The 26997-nt window shown below is 45.9% G+C and overlaps 1 protein-coding gene across 3 annotated transcripts in view; it reads left to right on the forward strand.

Moving 5' to 3' along the window:
• The window catches only part of DPP10 (dipeptidyl peptidase like 10), a 634899-nt gene that overhangs the window by 296723 nt on the left and 311179 nt on the right, over positions 1–26997 (forward strand). For 2 of the 3 annotated variants that reach the window (XM_069732554.1, XM_069732555.1), the window contains 3 exons: positions 6042–6162; positions 17927–18081; positions 18191–18288. In XM_069732554.1, coding sequence (XP_069588655.1) covers positions 6042–6162; positions 17927–18081; positions 18191–18288 — 374 coding nt within the window. The remainder of the gene's footprint in view (positions 1–6041; positions 6163–17926; positions 18082–18190; positions 18289–26997) is intronic. The other variant, XM_069732553.1, reaches the window with a different exon arrangement.

Below are 26997 nucleotides of genomic sequence, written 5' to 3' on the forward strand. Positions count from 1 at the left end.
AAAATATTTGAAGGGTTTCTGAGGGATGTTATTCTGGATTATCTCAATGAGAATAACTGTTTAACTCCATATCAGCATGGGTTTATGAGAAATCACTCCTGTCAAACCAATCTAATCAGTTTTTATGAAGAGGTAAGCTATAGGCTGGACCACGGTGAGTCATTGGACGTGGTCTATCTCGATTTTTCCAAAGCGTTTGATACCGTGCCGCACAAGAGGTTGGTACACAAAATGAGAATGCTTGGTCTGGGGGAAATTGTGTGTAAATGGGTTAGTAACTGGCTTAGTGATAGAAAGCAGAGGGTGGTTATAAATGGTATAGTCTCTAACTGGGTCGCTGTGACCAGTGGGGTACCGCAGGGGTCAGTATTGGGACCTGTTCTCTTCAACGTATTCATTAATGATCTGGTAGAAGGTTTACACAGTAAAATATCGATATTTGCAGATGATACAAAACTATGTAAAGCAGTTAATACAAGAGAAGATAGTATTCTGCTACAGATGGATCTGGATAAGTTGGAAACTTGGGCTGAAAGGTGGCAGATGAGGTTTAACAATGATAAATGTAAGGTTATACACATGGGAAGAAGGAATCAATGTCACCATTACACACTGAACGGGAAACCACTGGGTAAATCTGACAGGGAGAAGGACTTGGGGATCCTAGTTAATGATAAACTTACCTGGAGCAGCCAGTGCCAGGCAGCAGCTGCCAAGGCAAACAGGATCATGGGGTGCATTAAAAGAGGTCTGGATACACATGATGAGAGCATTATACTGCCTCTGTACAAATCCCTAGTTAGACCGCACATGGAGTACTGTGTCCAGTTTTGGGCACCGGTGCTCAGGAAGGATATAATGGAACTAGAGAGAGTACAAAGGAGGGCAACAAAATTAATAAAGGGGATGGGAGAACTACAATACCCAGATAGATTAGCGAAATTAGGATTATTTAGTCTAGAAAAAAGACGACTGAGGGGCGATCTAATAACCATGTATAAGTATATAAGGGGACAATACAAATATCTCGCTGAGGATCTGTTTATACCAAGGAAGGTGACGGGCACAAGGGGGCATTCTTTGCGTCTGGAGGAGAGAAGGTTTTTCCACCAACATAGAAGAGGATTCTTTACTGTTAGGGCAGTGAGAATCTGGAATTGCTTGCCTGAGGAGGTGGTGATGGCGAACTCAGTCGAGGGGTTCAAGAGAGGCCTGGATGTCTTCCTGGAGCAGAACAATATTGTATCATACAATTATTAGGTTCTGTAGAAGGACGTAGATCTGGGGATTTATTATGATGGAATATAGGCTGAACTGGATGGACAAATGTCTTTTTTCGGCCTTACTAACTATGTTACTATGTTACTATGTTACTATGTTAAAACCCATGACTGTGCCGAGTGTGAATCTTTGGGGATTATGGAGGAGGACCTTCCAAGTATTAGAGTATTGAGGGAAAGCGAGGGACAGTCAGGATTGGGTCCCTTTACGGATCTGAAGGTTAAGAGTACTAAGATGCCCCCCTGTATGGATTATAATAATATTGATATTTTTACCAAACTGGTGACGGATGAATTGAAACAGATGAATGATAATCCGGTGAGGACATATCCGAATATGTCAAAAATGGAGAGGGAGGCACTTGATAAACTGGCGGGCAATAAGGAACTGATTGTTAAACCCTCGGATAAGGGGGGCAATCTTGTGATAATGAACCATGAGAAATATCTACAGATGTGTAACAGGATCCTAAAGGATGAGGACACTTATAAAATCTTGAGGGATGATCTCACTGGGGAATTTTTGCATAAATTGAGGAATTTATTATTAAAAACTTTGGAGTTAAAATTAATATCAGAGAATTAATATGAATATATGTGTCCCAAATTTCCAGTCCTGGCAGTTTTCTATGCACTGCCTAAAGTGCACAAGGGGCTAAGTCCACCGAAGGGCCGCCCTATTGTGGCTGGGATAGATTCTATTACCCAGAATGCAGGCCGATACTTGGATGAGATATTGAGGCCATTTGTGATATCCCTACCCTCCTATGTAAGGGATACCTCGGACCTCCTTCTTAAGCTGGAAGATATTACGGGGGTGAAGATGTGTATCTGGCATCCATTGATGTAGAAGCCCTGCATAGTATTATTGCTCATGACATTGGGCTTCGAGCTGTGGAATACTATTTGAGATCTAGGGGGCGAGAGTATATAGCACAAAGTCAATTTATACTTGATTTGATAGAATTCATATTAAAACACAACTTCTTCTCATTTGGCGGTAAGTTCTTCCACCAGCTCAGGGGCACGGTGATGGGGAGTCCCTGCACACCCACCTACGCTAACTTGTTCCTGGGCTGGTGGGAGGACACCGTCATTTTTGGAGGGGAGGTTGATTCCTGGTGGAACCCTAGGATATTATTCTGGGGTCGATATCTGGATGATGTGCTTATTTTGTGGTTGGGTGGCCCAGATGCCTTCTTGAAATTTGTGGAGGAGCTAAATGTGAATCAGTTGAAGCTTAAGCTCACCTATGAGATAAATTATGATTCCATTAATTTCTTGGATTTGAGAATTAGTAGGGACAGTATGGGGCATATTATTACAGAAACCTTCCGAAAACCCACGGCCACTAATAACCTTTTGCGATGGGATAGCCACCATCCCTCCAGCTTGAGAAAGGGGATCCCTAAGGGGCAGTACCTTCAGGTGAAACGAAATTGTTCATCACCCAATAGGTTTCACCATCAGGCCCGAGAACTGAGGGATAGGTTTGTGGATTGAGGGTACCCTCTGGATATGCTTAATGAGGCATTTAAAGGGGCAAACAGTAGATAGAGGACATCTTATCGTTATAGTGTACAGGTAATACAGTGTTCACCAGTGACATTATACACAGGAGCTCTGTATATAGTGTCAGTGTACAGGCAATACAGTGATCTCCAGTGGCATTATACACAGGAGCTATGTATATACTGTGAGTGTACTGTTAATAGAGTGATCTCCAGTGACATTATACACAAGAGCTCTGTATATAGTGTCAGTGTACAGGTAATACAGTGATCACCAGTGACATTATGCACAGGAGCTCTGTATATAGTATACAGGTAATACAGTGATCACCAGTGACATTATGCACAGGCGCTCTGTATATAGTGTCAGTGTACAGGTAATACAGTGATCTCCAGTGACATTATACACAAGAGCTATGTATATACTGTCAGTGTACTGTTAATAGAGTGCTCACCAGTGACATTATACACGAGCTCTGTATATAGTGTCAGTGTACAGGTAATACAGTGAACACCAGTGACATTATGCACAGGAGCTCTGTATATAGTATAAGTGTACAGGTAATACATTGAACACCATTGACAATATACACAGGAACTCTGTGTATAGTGTACAGGTAATACAGTGATCACCAGTAGTGGCAGTAGTGCTAGACAGCTTGAATACATGTGGGCATTGCCTGTTTGTTAGGCAATCTCCACATGTTTTAAAGCTGACTAGCAGGGGCAAATCATGCACCTGCTTTGACAAAAACAAAATCAAAAATACACAGGAGCTCTGTATATAGTGCCAGTAATACAGTGATCACCAGTGACATTATACACAGGAGCTCTGTATATGTTATACAATGTATAGTGTCAGTGTACAGGTAACACACTGACTCATCAGTGATGTCTCTATGTCCTTCATCTTTGCATTTTCTTTTTCATAAAGACACAAAAGAGCACAGTGAGGTAAAAAATACTCTGTTGTAAAAAAATCACAGTAATAAGCAAGTGCTTGTCAAAAGATGGAAAAACAAGGTATTTAGTTGATACGTTTTTTTCTGCAAAAAAATGTATACTAAGCTGCTCCACCAATCGTCAAGGTATACCCTTATAGAGCAGTCCTAACTAATGTATATAATCCCTATCTGATGTATTTAAAACCTGATCATCTGTATAGTACCTGTATAAGCAGGTTTCAGAGAGAGAATATCCATGTGGACATGCAGGATGGAACAGCTTAAATGCAAATGACCCACAAGGAGTGGTGGACTCCCCAGTCTTGTAGAAACAAGAGAACAATTATAGAACCAGAAACACATGGGCTACCTGCACACTGAACAAGTCTGTGGGAACCTGTTCACACACCACCAAGAAACTTAAAGACACAAAGGAGCATAGTGAGGAAAAAATACTCTGTAGTAAAAAAAATCACAGTAATAAGCAAGTGCTTGTCAAAAGATGGAAAAAAAACAGGGTATTTAGTTGATACTTTGTTTTGCAAAAAAATGTATACTAAGCTGCTCCACCAATCGTCAAGGTATATAAGGGTATATAAGGGTATTATTTGCTCTCCCCACCCCCACCTTCAATTCATCATTTGCTCTCCCCACCCCCACCTTCAATTCAATTGCTGTCCCCTGCCCCTCACCCTCAATTCATCATTTTCAGTCCCCCTTTCTCCCTTCACTTCATCATTTGCAGTCTCCCACCCCCCACTTCATCATTCCATCTCCCCTCCACTTCATCATGTGCAGTCCCCCTTCCGCCTCACTTCCATCATTTCCAGACCCCTTCTCCCCCTCCACTTCATCATTTGCAGTCCTTGTCCCCCTCCCCTCCACTTCATTATTTGCAGTCCCCATCCCTCCTCACTTCATCATTTGCAGTCCCCCTCAGACACACTTCATCATGTGCAGCCCCCTCCCCCTACTTCATCATTTTAAGTCCCCTTCACCTCCCCCACTTTATTTTCAGTCCCACCTCAGACACACTTCATCATGTGCAGTCCACCATCTCCTCACTTCATCATTTCCAGCCTCCTTCACCCCCCTTCATTATTTGCAGTCCCCCACCCCCTTCACTTCCATCACTTGCTGTTCCCCTCCCCCCCACTTCATCATTTGCAGCCCCCCATTCCACTCCTCTTCACCCCCACTTCATTATTTGCAGTCTCTCATTCCTCTCTCACTTCACCAGTTGCAGTTCCAGTCCCTTCCCCCAACTTCATCATGTGCAGTCCCCTTCACTTCATCACTTCCAGTGCCCCTCACTCCCACTTCATAATGTACAGTCCCCTTCCCCATTGTCATTATTTCCAGGCCCACTCACCTCCGCACTTCATCACTTACAGTCCCCTCCCCCCACTTCATCGCTTGCAGTCCCCCTTCCCCCTCACTTCATAATTTCCAGTCCCCTTCACCCCTACTTAATTATTTGCAGTCCCCCATCCCCCCCACATCATCACTTGCAGTCCCCTCCCCCCACTTATTTGCAGTCCCCTAGACACGTTTCACTTGCAGTCCCTCCTCCCCCTCACATCATAATTTCCAGTCCCCTTCACCCCACACTTCATTATTTGCAGTCCCCTCAACCCCCCACTTCATCATGTGCAGCCCCCAATAAATTATTTGCAGCCCCGCATTCCCCCCTACTTTTTCATATCTACATCACTGCTGATCCCCTGCAAGCACAGCTCTGCTGCTAGCGTCCTCGTACAATGTTGGCGCATATGCAATGATGTCATTGTGTACACACCGTTGCCTGACCGGAAGTCCAGTGAAAGGGGAGGGAGCTGGATCTATGCAGCCATCAAGGTTAGACGGCAGTGGAGCTCCAGGAGAAGCTTCCAGGCCCCAGCGCCGACGTGTGTGCTGCAGCGCACAGCATTTTAGTGCACGATGGGGCCTGGTGAGCAGAAGAATAAGATGCGGGGCCTGGGCTCACCGGGCCCCGTACAGCAGTAAGGGCAGTAATGCCCTGATAGCAGCCCTGCCTGTGCACGTCCATAGCCCTGTACACGGGTTACAGGGTGAAGGTCAGGGCAACCCCAGGCTTCTGAGAAATGGAATAGCTTGTGCCAAGTCTGTATATTGCAGCCATCTTAAAGGTGCAACGAGACTGTGAAAAGTGCACATGTGACACTGTGTTTCATTCACATAGGAGTAAGGCAAAATAGACTACGGACATCTCCTTCTACTTCTTCTCAAACAATTTTGTTGCATATGTTGTTTTTTCATACGCTGCTAACACATTTTTTCTCTAGGTCTTCATTTTTGAAAATAATATATATTACCGCGCAGATGTGAGGTCCAGCTCGCTGCGCCTGACATCATCGGGAAAGGAGGGGATCATCTACAATGGACTCTCCGACTGGCTTTATGAAGGTACTTTTACTTCTTATTCTGTCCATATAGAGATGACCGCATGTGAGAGGTGTGGAGATAATACACTTACCCAGCTTAGGTACAGCGGGTCCTGGGCCACCTATGGCAGAGAACAGATGGGAAAGGCAGACAATGGGCAAGACACATTGAGGGCAAAGAAGTTGGCTAAGGTGCAGAGTGGTGGTGGACAGCAGCGAGTGTGGGTGTTGGTGCAGAGTGTTGGAAGAGGACAGGGTCAAGTGATGCAGGTGCTGAGCGGAGGTCGAGGATGAGGATAAGTGAGGCGGGTGATACAGAGTGGTGGAGGGGGATAGTGGTCAGTGCAGAGTAATGAAGAAGGATGAGTTTGCCCATCGATACAGAGTAGTGAAATAGGATGGGAGTCAGTGAACCAAACGGCAGAGAGTGGTGAATGAGGATGAGGGTGAGTGAGGCGGATGGCAGAGGAGGATAAGGGTGAGGAGAAACAGTGTAGAGCGGCAGTGGAGAACTTGGGTGAGTAAGGCTGATTGTAGAGAATGGTAAAGGAGCAGAGGTGTGAGTGTGGCAATCGGTGGAGGAGGATGGGGCAAGTGTGGCGGTCGGTGCAGATTGGTGGAGGAGGGCTGAGGTGAGTTGGGAGGAAATTGAGAGTGGTGGAGGAGGTTGGGGGTGTGAGGCGGACAGTGGAGTATGATGGAGGACAGGCTGAGTGAGGCCGACAGTTGAGAGTGGTGATGGGGGATGGGGATGAGTGTGACGGTGGGTACAGAGTGGTGAAGGAGGATACAGGTGAGTGAGATGGATAGTGATGCAGAAGGACATGGTAGTGCAGGAGGCCGGGGGTGTGTGACAGATGGTGGAGAGTGGTGGAGGGGGACGAGTGGGGATTGAGGACAAAATTATGTGTGTCAGACAGTGTAGTGTGGTGAAAGAGGTTGGGGGTTCGTGAGGAAGATCGTGGAGGGTGGTAGAAGAGAACAGGAGCTCATAAGGGGGGCGATAGAGAATGGTGGAGGAGGATGGGGTTTGTGAGGTGGATGGTGGAGAGTGATGGAGGAGGATCAGTGAGGCAAATGTAATGCTGCCACAGTGCTGTATCGTGCGTCCTATCCCAGGGGGTGCTGGAGAGGGAATAGAGGTAGCACTCACAGTGTAACACTTCAGTGCGGCAGTGTGGCGAGAGAGAGGTCAAACAAGCTGGGTCAGGAACGGAAAGGAAACGCAGTACCAGGGGAAACGGCAATACACGTGGTCAGATACAAGTCAAAGAAGTCGGAGTCAGTCGGGAGCCGAGATGCCAGAGACGTAAGACAGAGAAACAGGTCAGAGAAGAAGCTGGGTCAGATACGAAGGTGACAGCACGGGGGGCACACAGCAAAATGAGCGGGGAAGCAGGAATGGGAAGGCATGGGACCTATGTAAATTGGCAGAGGAAAAATCAGGATGTAACGGGGTCAGTCGCTCAAGCCGGGGGCAAGAACTATAGCTGACGCTGCCTGCAGGCAGCCATGGACTGAAATAGCAAAACAGATCCCAAAACGAGGCCAAGAAGGTTAACCCCCGCATGACCAGACTGGGGAGAGAATAGCAAGAAACAAACCCTGGCCTGGATCATGACAGTACTCCTCTCTCAATGGGGGGCCACCAGACCACCAGGTTTCCCTGGATACTGAGCATGAAAGGCCCGGACCAACTGATCCGCATGGACCAAACCTGCTGGCCCCCACGACCGATCCTTAGGACCTTACCCCTTCCAGTGAACCAAATACGGAAGTGAACGGCAGAGAATACGAGAATCAACAACCCGTTCTGTTGTGAGTTCTGTTTTTGGGCTCCCTCTGGTGGTTACTGATGGTACTGGGTGATTTGTGTTCTGCTGTCTCTGGTGTCCACCTGTTCTATTAGGATTTGGGAGTTTCCTATTTAACCGGGCTTTCTTGTCATTTCCCCGCCGGCTATCAAGGTTATCAGAGTGTTTTGTTACCTCAGCTTCTGGCTTCAGTAATCTTCAGGACAAGCTAAGTTTTTGATTTTCTTGTTCCACGTTTTGCTTTATTTTTGTCTTGTCCAGCTTGCATATAATTGTTTCTTTGCTGCTGGTTGCTCTAGTGGGCTGTAATTGCTCCTCATGTTCCATGAGTTGGAACATGAGTTCAAGTAATTGCAGGATGGTTTTTTGAAGGGTTTTTTGCTGACCGCTCAGTTTACTTTTGTATCCTCTGCTATCTAGTTTTAGCGGGCCTCATTTTGCTGAATCTGTTTTCATACTGTGTATGTGCCTTCCTCTCATTTCACCGTCATTATATGTGGGGGGCTGCTATTTCTGTGGGGTATTTCTCTGGAGGCAAGAGAGGTCTGTGTTTCTTCTAATAGGGGAAGTTAGATCTTCGGCTGCTGCGAGACGTCTAGGATCAACGTAGGCACGTTCCCCGGCTATTGTTATTTGTGTGTTCAGGTTTAGGGTCGCGGTCAGCTCAGGTTCCATCACCCTAGAGCTCGTTGGTGCTTGTCCTTTTGTGATTCCCTGCCATTGGAATCATGACAGTATAGCCGGCCAAAATGTTTGGGCTGAAGTAGGAGGAAAAGTAGTCTGAGGAAGTTTTTTTTTTTTTTTTTTTTCTCCTCTGAGGTTGCTGCCTAGCCTTAATTGCAGCCTGGCTGATTTTTTTTTTTTTTTTTTTTTCCTCCTCTTAATCCTTGAATGGCTCTGACCTTAGCTGTTTATCATGGACGTCCAGAGTTTAGCTTCCAGCTTGAATAATCTTGCTGTTAAGGTTCAAAATATACAAGATTTTGTTGTACATGCTCCTATGTCTGAACCTAGAATTCCTATTCCAGAGTTCTTTGCTGGAGATAGATCTAGTTTTCTGAATTTTAGGAACAATTGCAAGCTGTTCCTTTCTTTGAAATCTCGCTCTTCTGGAGACCCTGCTCAGCAGGTTAAGATTATTGTATCTTTCCTGCGGGGTGACCCTCAAAATTTGCATTTGCATTGGCACCAGGGGATCCTGCGTTGCTTAATGTGGATGCGTTTTTTCTGGCATTGGGTTTGCTCTATGAGGAACCTAACCAGGAGATTCAGGCTGAAAAAGCTTTATTGGCTCTCTCTCAGGGGCAAGATGAAGCAGAAATATATTGTCAAAAATTTCGGAAATGGTCAGTGCTTACTCAGTGGAATGAGTGCGCCCTGGCTGCAAAGTTCAGAGATGGCCTTTCTGAGGCCATTAAAGATGTTATGGTGGGGTTCCCTGCGCCTACGGGTCTGAATGAGTCTATGACTATGGCTATTCAGATTGATCGGCGTTTACGGGAGCGCAAACCTGTGCACCATTTGGCGGTGTCTTCTGAACAGGCACTTGAGACAATGCAATGTGATAGAGTTCTGTCTAGAAGTGAACGGCAAAACTATAGGCGGAAAAATGGATTGTGCTTTTATTGTGGTGATTCAGCTCATGTTATATCAGCATGCTCTAAACGCACAAAAAAGGTTGATAAGTCTGTTGCCATTAGTACGTTACAGTCTAAGTTCATTCTGTCTGTGACTCTGATTTGCTCATTATCATCCATTTCCGTCGATGCCTATGTAGATTCAGGCGCTGCCCTGAGTCTTATGGATTGGTCATTTGCCAAGCGATGTGGGTTTAGTCTTGAGCCTCTGGAAGTCCCTATTCCTTTGAAGGGAATTGACTCTACACCTTTAGCTATGAATAAACCTCAGTACTGGACACAAGTGACCATGCGTATGACTCCCGTTCATCAGGAGGGGATTCGCTTCCTGGTATTGTATAATTTACATGATGTTCTAGTACTTGGTCTGCCATGGTTACAAACTCATAATCCAGTCCTTGACTGGAAAACAATGTCTGTGTTAAGCTGGGGATGTCAGGGGGTTCATGATGATGCACCTCCGATTTCTATCGCTTCATCTACTCCTTCTGAGGTTCCTGTATTTTTGTCTGATTATCGGGATGTTTTTGAGGAGCCTAAGCTCAGTTCGCTTCCTCCTCACAGGGATTGCGATTGTGCTATTGATTTAATTCCTGGTAGTAAATTTCCTAAAGGTCGTTTGTTCAATCTGTCAGTGCCAGAGCATACTGCTATGCGGGATTATGTTAAGGAGTCCTTGGAAAAGGGACATATCCGTCCATCTTCGTCCCCTTTGGGAGCAGGTTTTTTTTTCGTGGCCAAAAAAGATGGGTCCTTGAGGCCTTGTATAGATTATCGTCTTTTGAATAAGATTACCGTAAAATATCAGTATCCTTTGCCTTTGTTGACTGATTTGTTTGCTCGCATTAAGGGGGCTAAATGGTTCACTAAGATTGATCTTCGGGGTGCGTATAATCTTATACGAATAAAGCAAGGTGATGAGTGGAAAACCGCATTTAATACGCCTGAGGGCCATTTTGAGTATTTGGTAATGCCTTTCGGACTTTCTAATGCTCCTTCAGTCTTCCAGTCCTTTATGCACGATATTTTCCGTGAATATCTGGATAAATTTATGATTGTGTATCTGGATGATATTTTGTTTTTTTCTGATGACTGGGAGTCTCATGTTCAGCAGGTCAGGAAGGTGTTTCAGGTCCTGCGGGCTAATTCCTTGTTTGTAAAGGGCTCAAAGTGTCTCTTTGGAGTCCAGAAGATTTCTTTCTTGGGGTATATTTTTTCCCCTTCTACTATTGAGATGGATCCCGTCAAGGTTCGGGCTATTTGTGACTGGACGCAGCCTGCATCTCTTAAGAGTCTGCAGAAGTTCTTGGGCTTTGCTAATTTCTATCGTCGTTTTATAACTAATTTTTCTAGTGTTGTTAAGCCTTTGACGGATCTGACTAAGAAGGGTGCTGATGTTGCTGATTGGTCTCCTGCGGCTGTGGAGGCCTTTCAGGAACTTAAACGCCGGTTTTCTTCTGCTCCTGTGTTGCGTCAGCCTGATGTTTCGCTTCCTTTCCAAGTTGAGGTTGATGCTTCCGAGATTGGAGCGGGGGCGGTTTTGTCACAGAGAAGCTCTGATTGCTCGGTGATGAAGCCATGTGCGTTCTTTTCTAGAAAATTTTCGCCCGCTGAGCGGAATTATGATGTGGGTAATCGGGAACTTTTGGCCATGAAGTGGGCATTTGAGGAGTGGCGTCATTGGCTGGAGGGTGCTAGACATCGTGTGGTGGTCTTGACTGATCACAAAAATCTGATTTACCTTGAGTCTGCCAGGCGTCTGAATCCTAGACAGGCTCGTTGGTCACTGTTTTTCTCTCGTTTCAATTTTGTGGTTTCATTCCTGCCAGGTTCAAAGAATGTGAAGGCGGATGCTCTTTCTAGGAGTTTTGTGCCTGACTCCCCTGGAAATTCTGAGCCCACTGGTATCCTTAGGGATGGGGTGATTTTGTCGGCCGTCTTCCCAGACTTGCGACGTGCTTTGCAGGAGTTTCAGGCGGGTAAACCTGATCGTTGTCCACCTGAGAGACTGTTTGTTCCGGATAGTTGGACCAGTAGAGTCATCTCCGAGGTCCATTCTTCTGCGTTGGCAGGTCATCCTGGAATATTTGGTACTAGAGACTTGGTGGCCAGGTCTTTTTGGTGGCCTTCCTTGTCGAGGGATGTGCGTTCTTTTGTGCAGTCTTGTGAGGTTTGTGCTCGGGCTAAGCCTTGCTGTTCTCGAGCCAGTGGATTGTTGTCACCTTTGCCTATCCCGAAGAGGCCTTGGACGCACATTTCCATGGACTTTATTTCGGATCTCCCTGTCTCTCAAAAAATGTCTGTCATCTGGGTTGTGTGTGACCGCTTTTCTAAAATGGTTCATCTTGTACCCTTGCCTAAGTTGCCTTCCTCCTCTGAGTTGGTCCCTCTGTTTTTCCAGAACGTGGTTCGTTTGCATGGGATTCCGGAGAACATCGTTTCTGACAGGGGATCCCAGTTTGTGTCTAGATTTTGGCGGACGTTCTGTGCTAAAATGGGCATTGATTTGTCCTTTTCGTCTGCATTCCATCCTCAGACGAATGGCCAGACGGAGTGAACTAATCAGACCTTGGAAACTTATTTGAGGTGTTTTGTTTCTGCTGATCAGGATGACTGGGTTACCTTTTTGCCGCTGGCCGAGTTTGCCCTTAATAATCGGGCTAGTTCTGCTACCTTGGTTTCTCCTTTCTTTTGTAATTCGGGGTTTCATCCTCGTTTTTCCTCTGGTCAGGTGGAGCCTTCTGATTGTCCTGGAGTGGACATGGTGGTGGATGGGTTGCATCGGATTTGGAGTCATGTGGTGGACAATTTGAAGTTGTCCCAGGAGAAGGCTCAGCAGTTTGCTAATCGCCGTCGCCGCGTGGGTCCTCGACTTCGTGTTGGGACTTGGTGTGGTTGTCTTCTCGTTTTGTTCCTATGAAGGTCTCTTCTCCTAAGTTCAAGCCTCGGTTCATCGGTCCTTATAGGATCTTGGAAATTCTTAACCCTGTGTCGTTTCGTTTGGATCTCCCGGCATCGTTTGCTATTCATAATGTGTTCCATCGGTCGTTGTTGCGGAGGTATGAGGTACCTGTTGTTCCTTCGCTTGAGCCTCCTGCTCCGGTGCTGGTGGAGGGAGAATTGGAGTATGTTGTGGAGAAGATCTTGGATTCTCGTGTTTCCAGACGGAAACTCCAATATTTGGTCAAGTGGAAGGGTTATGGTCAGGAGGATAATTCTTGGGTGGTTGCCTCTGATGTTCATGCTGATGATTTGGTCCGCGCTTTTCATAGGGCTCATCCTCGTCGCCCTGGTGGTTCTCGTGAGGGTTCGGTGACCCCTCCTCAAGGGGGGGGTACTGTTGTGAGTTCTGTTTTTGGGCTCCCTCTGGTGGTTACTGATGGTACTGGGTGATTTGTGTTCTGCTGTCTCTGGTGTCCACCTGTTCTATTAGGATTTGGGAGTTTCCTATTTAACCGGGCTTTCTTGTCATTTCCCCGCCGGCTATCAAGGTTATCAGAGTGTTTTGTTACCTCAGCTTCTGGCTTCAGTAATCTTCAGGACAAGCTAAGTTTTTGATTTTCTTGTTCCACGTTTTGCTTTATTTTTGTCTTGTCCAGCTTGCATATAATTGTTTCTTTGCTGCTGGTTGCTCTAGTGGGCTGTAATTGCTCCTCATGTTCCATGAGTTGGAACATGAGTTCAAGTAATTGCAGGATGGTTTTTTGAAGGGTTTTTTGCTGACCGCGCAGTTTACTTTTGTATCCTCTGCTATCTAGTTTTAGCGGGCCTCATTTTGCTGAATCTGTTTTCATACTGTGTATGTGCCTTCCTCTCATTTCACCGTCATTATATGTGGGGGGCTGCTATTTCTGTGGGGTATTTCTCTGGAGGCAAGAGAGGTCAGTGTTTCTTCTAATAGGGGAAGTTAGATCTTCGGCTGGTGCGAGACGTCTAGGATCAACGTAGGCACGTTCCCCGGCTATTGTTATTTGTGTGTTCAGGTTTAGGGTCGCGGTCAGCTCAGGTTCCATCACCCTAGAGCTCGTTGGTGCTTGTCCTTTTGTGATTCCCTGCCATTGGAATCATGACACCGTTCCACCTCATACTCGGTCTGGCCATCCACCACAACAGGTGGCGGGTGCAAAGAAGAGTCACCTGAGGAAGACATCAAAGGCTTCAACAGAGCCTTATGGAACACATTGCGGATTGAGTGACGAAGGCAAGCGCAAAAGAAAGGCAACAGGATTAACCACCTCCAAAATTTCATAAAGACCAATAAACTTGGGACCCAACTTAGCAGAAGGAATACTCAACCTAGTATTCTTGGTAGATAACCATACCTTATCCCCCACCTGGAATGCTGGCCCCACCAAAAGTTGTCTATCTGCAAAAAATTTATACCTGCTCTGAGCCTCCCCAATGTTCCTCTGGACCTCCCTCCAGACTTCCCCCAACCGCTGAATGGCCGAATCAGCCCCTGGACACCCCGAATCCAACTGGAAAAACTCACCAAAGCGAGGGTGAAAACCATAATTGCAAAAGAACGGGTAAGTACCAGTGGACTGATTGACACGATTATTGAAAGTGAACTCAGCCATGGGTAACATAGAGCACCAATTATCCTGTCTGGGACGTGGCAAGACACCGCAATATCTGCTCCAAAAACTGATTGTTCCTTTCAGTTTGACCATTAGTCTCCAGATAATAGGCTAACGAAAAGGTCAGACTGATACCCAGCCTTTTACAAATAGCCCTCCAGAATTTCAACACAAATTGCACCCCTCTATCAAACACCACAATGACAGGCACACCTTGTAATCGCACAACATGCTCAGTGAATAGTTTAGAACGAGTCTCGGCATTCGGCAGTCCCACCAATGGTACAAAATGTGCCTGCTAAATGAATCTATCCACTACTACCCAAACCACAGTTTTAGAAGAAGGAAAATCAGTGATAAAATCCATGGACAGATGAGTCTAAGGTCTCTCTGGAATTGGCAATGGCACCAATTCCCTAGCCGGCTGGTTACGGGAGGTTTTAGCGTGGGCACATGTTTCATAGGAGGACGCAAATACAGCAATATCAGAGGCCAACGAGGACCACCAAAACAGCCTAGCAATGGCTTTACGCGTGGCTGAGATTCCAGGATGCCCACACAGAGCCAAGTCGTGGAACTCCCGCAGCAACCTTAACAGATACTGGACCGGCACAAAGAACTTATTATCCGGCGCGGGTGGAGGAGCAAGAGACTGGGCCTCATGAATCTCCTGCTCCAATGCCAAAGAAACCCCAGCCACCACCACTCTGCACTGAAGAATGGAGGTTCAGGAGATGATATTGGATCCAAGCTGCAAGATAAAGCATCAGCCCCCACATTCTTGGACCCAGGCCTGAAAGTGATAGAAAGCTGAAATTGAGAAAAAAAAAAGTGACCACCTCGCCTGTCTTGGGGTTAAACGTTTGGCGGACTAAATGTAAGACAGGTTCTTGTGGTCAGTAATGACTGTGATACGATGGACAGCCTCCTCCAAAAAATGCCTCCATTCTTCAAAAACCAGTTTAATGGCCAAAAGCTCCCGGTTACCCACATCATAATTCCTTTCAGATGAGGAAAACTTTTTCAAAAAGAAGGCACAGGGTCTTAAAATTGGTCAACGAGGTAGGCCCCTGGGACAATACCGCCCCCACTCCCACCTCCGAGGCGTCTACCTCCACTATAAATGGCTCAGATAAGTCAGGTTGAATCAGCAGAAGGACAGGCATAAAACATTATTTTAAAGAAGAAAACATTGCCAAAGCTGGAGCTGACCAGTTTTTGAGATCAGACCCCTTATAAGTGAAATCAGTGAGGGGTTTGACCACCTGAGAAAACCCCTTGATGAATTTTCTATAGTAATTGGCAAAACCAAGAGATCTCAAAGGTCAGCTATATTGTAATGCTGCCGCAGCGCTGTATCGTGCGTCCTGTCCCAGGGGGGTGTTGGAGAGGAAAGATAGGTAGCACTCACAGCGTAACACTTCAGTGCGGCAGCGCATGCGCCACTAGGTGGCGAGAGAGAGGTCAGACAAGCTGCGTCAGGAACGGACAGTTAACGCAGTACAAGGGGAAACAGCAATACACATGGTCAGATACAAACCAAAGAAGTCGGAGCCAGTCGCGAGCGGAGATGCCAGAGATGTAAGACAAACAGGTCAGAGAACAAGCCGGGTCAGATACTAAGGTCACAGCATGGGCGGGCGGCACATAGCAAAACAAGCAGGGAAGCAGGAATGGGAAGGCAAGGGAACTGAATAAACGGGCAAAGGACAAATCAAGGTGTAACGGGGTCAGTCGCTCAAGCCGGGGGGCAAGAACTATAGGTGACGCTGCCTGCAGGCAGCCGTGGACTGAAATAGCAAAACAGATCCCAAAATGAGGCCAAGAAGGTTAACCCTCGCATGAACAGACTGGGGAGAGAATAGCAGGAAACAAACCCCAGCCTGGATCATGACAGCAAACAGTTGAAAGTTATGGTGGAGGACCGGGATGAGTGTGATGGTCAGTACAGAGTGGTGAAGGAGGATATGGTTGAGTGAGGGGGACAGTGGTGCAGTAGGACTGGGTAGTGGAAGAGAACAAGGTTGTGTGTGGTGGATGGTCAAGAGTGGTGGTAGAGGACGAAATAATGTGGTGGACGATGGAAACTGGTGGAGGTGGATGCGGTTGTGTATGGCAGATGGTGCAGAGTGGGGGAGGATGGTTGGGTGTGACAGACGGTGGAGAGTGGTGGAAGATGTCAGAGGTGAGAGAGTCATATGGTGGAGAGTGCCGAAAGAGGACGGGGGTGAGTGAGGTGGAGAGTAATGAAGGAGGACAGGGGTAAGTGAACCGAAGTGTGTAGAGTGGTGGAGAAGGATGGGGGTGTGTGAGGCGGATGGTCGAGAGTGATGGAGGTGGTGGATGAGTGAGGCAGACAGTGGAGAGTGGTGGAGGATGAGGTTGTCTGTGGTGAATGGTCGAGAGTGGTGGTGGAGGACGAGATTATGTGAGTGTGCTGAGCACTGGCAGAGGATGGGGTTGTGTGTGGCGAATGCTGTAGAGTGATGGAGCAGGACAGAGTTTTGTGTGGCAGATGATGGGTGTGTGTGTGGTGGACCATGGAGAGTGCTGGAAGAGGATGGGAGTGAGTGAGGTAGAGGGTGTAGAGTGGTGGAAGAGGACGTGGTGTGTGAGGTTGGGCATAGTGGTGGAAGAGGACAGGGTGTGTGAGGCAGACGTTGGAGGGTGAGGAAGGGTGTGAGTGAGGCGGATGGTGCAGAGTAGTGGAGGAGGATTGGGTGTGTGAGGTTGTTGGTGCAGAGTGGTGGGAGAGGATGGGGTGTGTGAGGTTGTTGGTGCACAGTGGTGGGAGAGGATGGGGTGTGTGAGGTTGTTGGTGCACAGTGGTGGGAGAGGACGGGGTGTGTGAGGCTGTTGGTGCAGAGTGGTTGGAGAGGATGGGGTGTGTGAGGTTGTTGGTGCACAGTGGTGGAAGAGGACGGGGTGTGTGAGGCAGACGTCGGAGGGTGAGGAAGGGTGTGAGTGAGGCAGATGGTGCAGAGTAGTGGAGGAGGTTTGGGTGTGCAAGGTTGTTGGTGCAGAGTGGTGGGAGAGGATGGGGTGTGTGAGGCAAATGGAGGGTGATGAAGGAGGAAGGGTGTGAGTGAGGCGGATGGTGCAGAGTAGTGGAGGATGGGGTGTGTGGTGGACGGTGGAGAGTGATGCAAGAAGATTAGAGCATATGAGGCAGACGGTGGAGAGTGGTGGAGGAGGATGGTGAGTGAGGCGAATGGTGGAGAGTAGTGGAGGAGAATAGGGGTGTGTGGAGAATAATGGAAGAGGACGGGGTATGCAAGGCAGTCGGGGCAAAGTGGTAGAGAAGGACAATGGGTGAGTGAGGCAGAGTGTGCAGACTAGCTGAGGACAGGGGTGAGTCAGGCGGACGTTGCAGAGTAGTGGGGGATGGTGCAGAGAAACAATTGTCGTCCTGGTACAGACGCCATATTTTGTCCATGTGCAAAGCTGTAGACAGATCAAAGCTCTTACAATCTGACTGCATGACTGGATAGGAGGAGAGAACAAGAACCTACAGTATTAACCATATCCTCTCTGTCATTGATTTGCACCCGGGGCAGTTTGTATGAAACATATATTGATTGTGCCCCACACCGCATCAGGTGGGTTTGTTCTTAGTGTGCGCAGGGTCCGAGCGCTGTGGTGGTGGCACCATATGTGCCTCTCTAATGCTGTAGGCAATGGCGGTGCTGGAGTTCAAAAGGCAACAGAAGAGAGTTGATTTCACTGACAGCGGCGTCCTGTGTGTCTTATTCCAGAGGAGCTGCTGCACACCCACATCGCCCACTGGTGGTCTCCTGATGGCGAGAGGCTGGCGTTCCTCAGCATCAATGACAGCACTGTCCCCAATATGATAATTCCGCAGTACACCGGCAGCCTGTACCCGCTGGGAAAGCAGTTCCCATATCCCAAGGTAACGGGAAACACTCCTCCCATAATGCATTGTGGCATGCATTTTACAGCAGCATTTGGGGTAAATAATGTCTGTTACCCTCTTAGAAATGTCTTATTGTCTGTCTCAGGCTGGACAAACCAACCCCACTGTAAAGCTATTTGTGGCGAATCTTTATGGACCAACACACACCCTGGAGCTGATGGCGCCAGACAGCCTGCGCACCAGGTACTGACCCCCAGTGCATGTGCGCCATCCGTCACCTGGCCTCTATAGAGATTAATGGGCACACATGTTATGGGGGAATTATACATATTCACATGTTATACTGGGGGACCAGCAAGTCAAACAATGTGGTATAATACACAAGGTGAATACGCAATAACATGGGACAGATACAGACCTGGGGTATATAATACAGGGAAGATACCGGACCTGAGGTATATAGTACAGGCTGATAGAGGACCTGGGGTATATAATACAGGACCAGGGGTATATTATACAAGGAAGATACCGGACCTGATATATAGAGTACAGGCTGATACAGGACCGGGGGTATATAATACAGGACCACGGATATATAATACAGGACCGAGGTATATAATACAGGGAAGGTACCGGACCTGAGGTATATAGTACTAGCTGATAGAGGACCGGGGGTATATAATACAGGACCAGGGGTATATAATACAGGACCAGGGGTATATTATACAGGGAAGATACCGGACCTGATATATTGAGTACAGGCTGATACAGGACCGGGGGTATATATAATACAGGACAACGGGTATATATTACAGGACCGGGGTATATAATACAGGGAAGGTACCGGACCTGAGGTATATAGTACTAGCTGATAGAGGACCGGGGGTATATAATACAGGACCAGGGGTATATAATACAGGACCGGGGGTACATAATACAGGGAAGATACTGAACCTGAAGTATATAGTACAGGCTGATACAGGTCCAGGGGTTTATAACACAGGACCGGGGGTATATAATACAGGACCGGGGTATATAATACAGGACCGGGGTATATAATATAGGACCAGGGGTATATAATACAGGACCGGGAAGGTACCGGACCTGAGGTATATAGTACTGGCTGATAGAGGACTGGGGGTATATAATATAGGACCAGGGGTATATAATACAGGACCGGGGTACATAATACAGGGAAGATACCTGACCTGAGGTATATAGTACAGGCTGATAGAGGACCTGGGGTATATAATACAGGATCAGAGGTATATAATACAGGACCTGGGGTATATAATACAGGATCAGAGGTATATAATACAGGACCGGGGGTATATAATACAGGACCAGGGGTATATTATACAGGGAAGATACCGGACCTGATATATATAGTACAGGCTGATACAGGACCGGGGGTATATAATACAGGACAGGGGTATATAATACAGGACCGGGGTATATAATTCAGGGAAGATACCGGACCTGAAGTATATAGTACAGGCTGATACAGGTCCAGGGGTTTATAATACAGGGAAAATATAAGACCTGAGGTACAGCGCCTTGCGAAAGTATTCGGCTCCCTGGAACTTTTCCACATATCAGGCTTCAACATAAAGATACCAAATGTAAATTTTGGTGAAGATTCAACAACAAGTGGAACACAATTGAAAATCTACAATGGAATGGTTCACAAATAATCGTATCCAGGTATTATAACGGCCAAGTCAGAGTCCAGACCTCAATCCAATGGAGAATCTGTGGAAAGAGCTGAAAACTGCTGTTCACAAACGATCTCCATCAAACCTCACTGAGCTCGAGCTGTTTGGCAGGAGCGGTAATGTATAAGGTGCGGCCTCTGACTGGGGAGCACACAGAGAGCAGCATTAAAGGATGTCAGTGCCAGATCCCCCCTAGCATCACACCCCCCTTAGTGATGCACTAATTAGGAGACCCCCAGCCGGCCAGTGGGCACTAGAGGGGAGGGGTCCTACGGCCGCTCCTACAGGGGTTAAATCCAGGTGTCCAGCTGGGAACTTTCTCTTTTCCTCCCGGCGGACACCTGGAAGCGGAGGAGGGCAAAGGTCGTAACCGCTCGTTGGGTGTCGATCACGGACAGGAGCGCGAGCCGCCCGTTACGATATGTAATTGCCTTTCTCTGCTTATCTAATATATAAAGCTGAATGTGTGTATGTGTGTGTGTATGTCCGGGATTGGCATCTGCACCGTCGCAGCTACAGCCACAAAATTTTGCACAGTCACACGTCTGGACCCCGAGAGCGTCATAGCCTATGTTGTGAGGTGAAATTTTAACCTCGCGCTTTCCAATTCACCAAACAATTTTGCCCCTCTCTACATAATGGGGAAAAGTGAAAGGAAACGTGTTGGAGGCAAATTGACAGCGGCCAGATGTGAACAAGGGAGACTTAAAGAATGAGAGCGATGGAGCCAAAGAGTATATACCGTACAGATGGTAAGGTGGGGCCCCGACATGGGATACTCACCACACACGGGGATATGAACACACACAAAATGCACCACACACTACTACGTGCTTGAACACATATACCACCCTCAGCACACATTTCACCACACATACACCAACCTCGCCACATAAAAGTCGAACCACAAAAGTCGCCACTCAAAACTCGCCACGCGCAGAACTCGCCACATGCAAAAACTAGGCTCACGCAAAACTCGCCACAAGTGCAAAACTCACCTCATGGAAAACTCGCCACACGCAAAACTTGCACACGCGGAAAAATTGCCACATGCACAAAAGTTGCAACACATGCAAAAGTTGCCTCACACAAAACTTGCACATACTCAAAAGGCACCACACATAAAACTCGCCACGCGCAAAACTCGCCATGCGCAAAACTTGCTGCACACAACTTGCTACACTAACATGTCACATGCAACTCGACACACAAAAAGTTGCTACACGCATGTTGCCACATGCAACTCAACACACACAACTTGACAAACGAAACTCGCCCTAAAACACACACAAGTCTGGTATTATCCTTCAAAAATAAAAATCTGATTAATAAGCAGACAAACTACAAGAGCAACAAATGTACCATATAGGAAATACGGCAGCTGTCAGTCACATGACCTGTCTATTATGTGTATGTCCAATATCAAAAATTACCGCACACTTGAAGCTGGTATGATGCAAATGTATAACAAGTTTATTGTGTTCACAAAACAGGTTGCCACAAAAAGGAAACAAAAAGTGCAGATAGAAACCCAACGTTTCGACCCTCCTGGGCCTTAATCATGGGGTTACTTGATGCACGCTAGGATACATATGTAGGTGGCAGGCATAGGGTAGGAGGGCAAGTCCCTTGGTATACAGGCTGTCGCTTAACCTGGAACAGGCTGGGAATATGCTGTTTTGTAATGCAAAGCGATAGTGGCACACAGAGGCTGTGACATCCGTAGTGGGCCTGTGTATAGCTGGATGACCCGTGCGGGCAGCACTCCTGAGGCTTGTAGTGACGTGAATGGAGGGTGCTGGATGAGCGGCGCTCCTGCGCCCTGCTGCTGCGGCAGGAGCTATACACAGGCCCACTACGGATGTCACAGCCTCTGTGTGCCACTATCGCTTTGCATTACAAAACAGCATATTCCCAGCCTGTTCCAGGTTAAGCGACAGCCTATATACCAAGGGACTTGCCCTCCTACCCTATGCCTGCCACCTACATATGTATCCTAGCGTGCATCAAGTAACCCCATGATTAAGGCCCAGGAGGGTCGAAACGTTGGGTTTCTATCTGCACTTTTTGTTTCCTTTTTGTGGCAACCTGTTTTGTGAACACAATAAACTTGTTATATATTTGCATCATACCAGCTTCAAGTGTGCGGTAATTTTTGATATTGGACTGTTTTGGACCACACGGTCTGTTTTACCAGCACCTACTTACCTCTGTCCTGAGTGCACACCATTATTTCCTTTATTATGTGTATGTGTGAGCTAATATATACTGCCAGGAGGAGGGCTTCCTGTTGGCTGGGGATTTATCAGGCTGCCAATTTAGCTTGCAAATACTGAGCAAATAACGTGTGAACGAGGTCTAATACAGGAGGAGATGACACACAGGTATATACTATATACAGGGGAGATGACACAGATATATACTATATACAGGAGAGATGACACACAGGTATATACTATATAGAGGAGGAGATGACATACAGGTACATACATACACAGGAGGAGATGACATACAGGTATATACTATATACAGGAGGAGATGACACACAGGAATATACTATATACAGGGGAGATGACACACAGATATATACTATATACAGGAGCAGATGACCTACAGGTATATACTATATACAGGAGGAGATGACATACAGGTATATGCTATATATAGAAGATGACATACAGGTATATACTATATACAGGAGGAGATGACACACAGGTATATACTATATACAGGGGAGATGACACACAGGTATATACTATATACAGGAGGAGATGACATACAGGTATATACTATATACAAGAGGAGATGACACACAGGTATATACTATATACAGGAGCAGATGACCTACAGGTATATACTATATACAGGAGGAGATGACATACAGGTATATGCTATATATAGAAGATGACATACAGGTATATACTATATACAGGAGGAGATGACACACAGGTATATACTATATACAGGGGAGATGACACACAGGTACAGTGGGGCAAAAAAGTATTTAGTCAGTCAGCAATAGTGCAAGTTCCACCACTTAAAAAGATGAGAGGCGTCTGTAATTTACATCATAGGTAGACCTCAACTATGGGAGACAAACTGAGAAAAAAAAATCCAGAAAATCACATTGTCTGTTTTTTTATCATTTTTTTTGCATATTATGGTGGAAAATAAGTATTTGGTCAGAAACAAACAATCAAGATTTCTGGCTCTCACAGACCTGTAACTTCTTCTTTAAGAGTCTCCTCTTTCCTCCACTCATTACCTGTAGTAATGGCACCTGTTTAAACTTGTTATCAGTATAAAAAGACACCTGTGCACACCCTCAAACAGTCTGACTTCAAACTCCACTATGGTGAAGACCAAAGAGCTGTCAAAGGACACCAGAAACAAAATTGTAGCCCTGCACCAGGCTGGGAAGACTGAATCTGCAATAGCCAACCAGCTTGGAGTGAAGAAATCAACAGTGGGAGCAATAATTAGAAAATGGAAGACATACAAGACCACTGATAATCTCCCTCGATCTGGGGCTCCACGCAATATCCCACCCCGTGGGGTCAGAATGATCACAAGAACGGTGAGCAAAAATCCCAGAACCACGCGGGGGGACCTAGTGAATGAACTGCAGAGAGCTGGGACCAATGTAACAAGGCCTACCATAAGTAACACACTACGCCACCATGGACTCAGATCCTGCAGTGCCAGACGTGTCCCACTGCTTAAGCCAGTACATGTCCGGGCCCGTCTGAAGTTTGCTAGAGAGCATTTGGATGATCCAGAAGAGTTTTGGGAGAATGTCCTATGGTCTGATGAAACCAAACTGGAACTGTTTGGTAGAAACACAACTTGTCGTGTTTGGAGGAAAAAGAATACTGAGTTGCATCCATCAAACACCATACCTACTGTAAAGCATGGTGGTGGAAACATCATGCTTTGGGGCTGTTTCTCTGCAAAGGGGCCAGGACGACTGATCCGGGTACATGAAAGAATGAATGGGGCCATGTATCGTGAGATTTTGAGTGCAAACCTCCTTCCATCAGCAAGGGCATTGAAGATGAAACGTGGCTGGGTCTTTCAACATGACAATGATCCAAAGCACACCGCCAGGGCAACGAAGGAGTGGCTTCGTAAGAAGCATTTCAAGGTCCTGGAGTGGCCTAGCCAGTCTCCAGATCTCAACCCTATAGAAAACCTTTGGAGGGAGTTGAAAGTCCGTGTTGCCAAGCAAAAAGCCAAAAACATCACTGCTCTAGAGGAGATCTGCATGGAGGAATGGGCCAACATACCAACAACAGTGTGTGGCAACCTTGTGAAGACTTACAGAAAACGTTTGACCTCTGTCATTGCCAACAAAGGATATATTACAAAGTATTGAGATGAAATTTTGTTTCTGACCAAATACTTATTTTCCACCATAATATGCAAATAAAATGTTAAAAAAACAGACAATGTGATTTTCTGGATTTTTTTTTCTCAGTTTGTCTCCCATAGTTGAGGTCTACCTATGATGTAAATTACAGACGCCTCTCATCTTTTTAAGTGGTGGAACTTGCACTATTGCTGACTGACTAAATACTTTTTTGCCCCACTGTATATACTATATACAGGAGGAGATGACATACAGGTATATACTATATACAAGAGGAGATGACACACAGGTATATACTATATACAGGAGCAGATGACCTACAGGTATATACTATATACAGGAGGAGATGACATACAGGTATATGCTATATATAGAAGATGACATACAGGTATATACTATATACAGGAGGAGATGACACACAGATATATACTATATACAGGGGAGATGACACACAGGTATATACTATATACAGGAGGAGATGACATACAGGTATATACTATATATAGAAGGAGATGACATACAGGTATATACTATATATAAGAGGAGATGACATACAGGTATATACTATATACAGGGGAGATGACACACAGCAGGTATATACTATATACAGGGGAGATGACATACAGGTATATACTATATACAGGAGATGACATACAGGTGTATAATATATATAAGGCAGATGACAAACATGTATATACTGAGGTGAAAATGAGAGGTGTGAGGGAAAATAGTGGAGTGATCAGAAAATGACAGATGTGAGGTCGAAATGACAAGTGTTAGGGGGGAATGAGAGGAGTGAGGGAGAAAATGAAAGATGTGATTGGGAAAATGAGAGGCGTGATGGGAAAATAAGAGAAATGAGGTGCTATAACTAACCACAGATATTTACTATGCCCAGGCAACGCCGGGCTCTTCAGCTAGTTTAATTAATAAACTGTGACCGACCTGTTCAACCCACCTAGGACTGTGTGTGTTTCATTACGGGAGCGATGGGAGGGGGGACAGCACTGGTTACGACACCCAGGTCTCCACAGTCTGCCAAGGAAGAATGGGCGAGAATTTCAGTCTCTCGATGTACAAAACTGATAGAGACAAACCCCAAGAGACTTGTAATCGCAGCAAAAGGGGCGCAACAAAGTGTTAAGTTACAGGGGCCGAATAATATTGCACACCCCACTTTTCAGTTTTTAAATTTCCATAAAAATTTAAAATAACAAATAAATTTCGTTCAACTTCACAATTGTGTTCCACTTGTTGTTGATTCTTCACTAAAAATTTACCTTTGGTATCTTTATGTTTAAAGCAGGAAATGTCTGAAAAGGTTGAAAAATTCCAGGGGCCGAATACTTTCGCAAGGCACTGTGTATAGTACAGGCTGATACAGGACCGGGGGTAAATAATACAAGGAAGATATAGGACCTGAGGTATATAGTACAGGCTGATGCAGCATCAGGGATATATAATACAGGACCGGGGTATATAATACAGGGAAGATATAGGACCTGAGGTATATAGTACAGGCTAATACAGCACCGGGGTTATATATTACAGGATCGGGGGTATATAATACAGGGAAGATTCAGGACCTGTGGTATGTAGTACAGGCTGATACAGCATCAGGGATATATAATACAGGGAAGATATAGGACCTGAGGTATATAGTACAGGCTAATACAGCATCGGGGTTATATAATACAGGACCGTGGGTATATAATACAGGGAAGATTCAGGACCTGTGGTATATAGTACAGGCTGATACAGCATCAGGGATATATAATACAGGGAAGATATAGGACCTGAGGTATATAGTACAGGCTAATACAGCACCGGGGTTATATATTACAGGACCGGGGGTGTATAATACAGGGAAGATTCAGGACCTGTGATATATAGTACAGGCTGATACAGCATCAGGGATATATAATACAGGACCGGGGGTATATAATACAGGGAAGATATAGGACCTGAGGTATATAGTACAGGCTATTACAGCACTGGGGCTATATAATACGGGACCGGGGGTATATAATACAGGGAAGATTCAGGACCTGTGGTATATAGTACAGGCTGATACAGCATCAGGAATATATAATATGGGATCGGGGGTATATACGGTAATATAGGGAAGATTCAGTACCTGTGGTATATAGTACAGGCTGATACAGCATCAGGGATGTATAGTACAGGACTTGGGGTATATAATACAGGGAAGATACAGGACTTGAGGTATATATTACAGGCTAATACAGCACTGGGGTTATATAATACAGGACCGGGGGTATATAATACAGGGAAGATTCAGGACCTGTGGTATATAGTACAGGCTGATACAGCATCAGGGATATATAATACAGGACCGGAAGATATAGGACCTGAGGTATATAGTACAGGCTAATACAGCATCGGGGGTTATATAATACAGGACCGGGGGTATATAAAACAGGGAAGATTCAGGACCTGTGGTATATAGTACAGGCTGATACAGCATCAGGGATATATAATACAGGGAAGATATAATGTATAATAATGTATAATGTATAATAATGTATAATGTTCTTCTGTCAACAAACTGTCATGTCAACTATGTAATTCCTTTATGTTTTTTATGATTTAAGTTGTGCTGCTGTGATACCATAATTTCCCACGGGATCAATAAAGTGTATCGTATCGTATCGTATCGTATATAGGACCTGAGGTATATAGTACAGGCTAATACAACACTGGGGTTATATAATACAGGACCGGGGGTATATAATACAGGGAAGATTCAGGACCTGTGGTATATAGTACAGGCTGATACAGCATCAGGGATATATAATACAGGACCGGGGGTAAATAATACAGGGAAGATATAGGACCTGAGGTATA

Source organism: Ranitomeya imitator, chromosome 7, assembly GCF_032444005.1.
Source record: "Ranitomeya imitator isolate aRanImi1 chromosome 7, aRanImi1.pri, whole genome shotgun sequence".
Taxonomy (NCBI): Eukaryota; Metazoa; Chordata; class Amphibia; order Anura; family Dendrobatidae; genus Ranitomeya; species Ranitomeya imitator.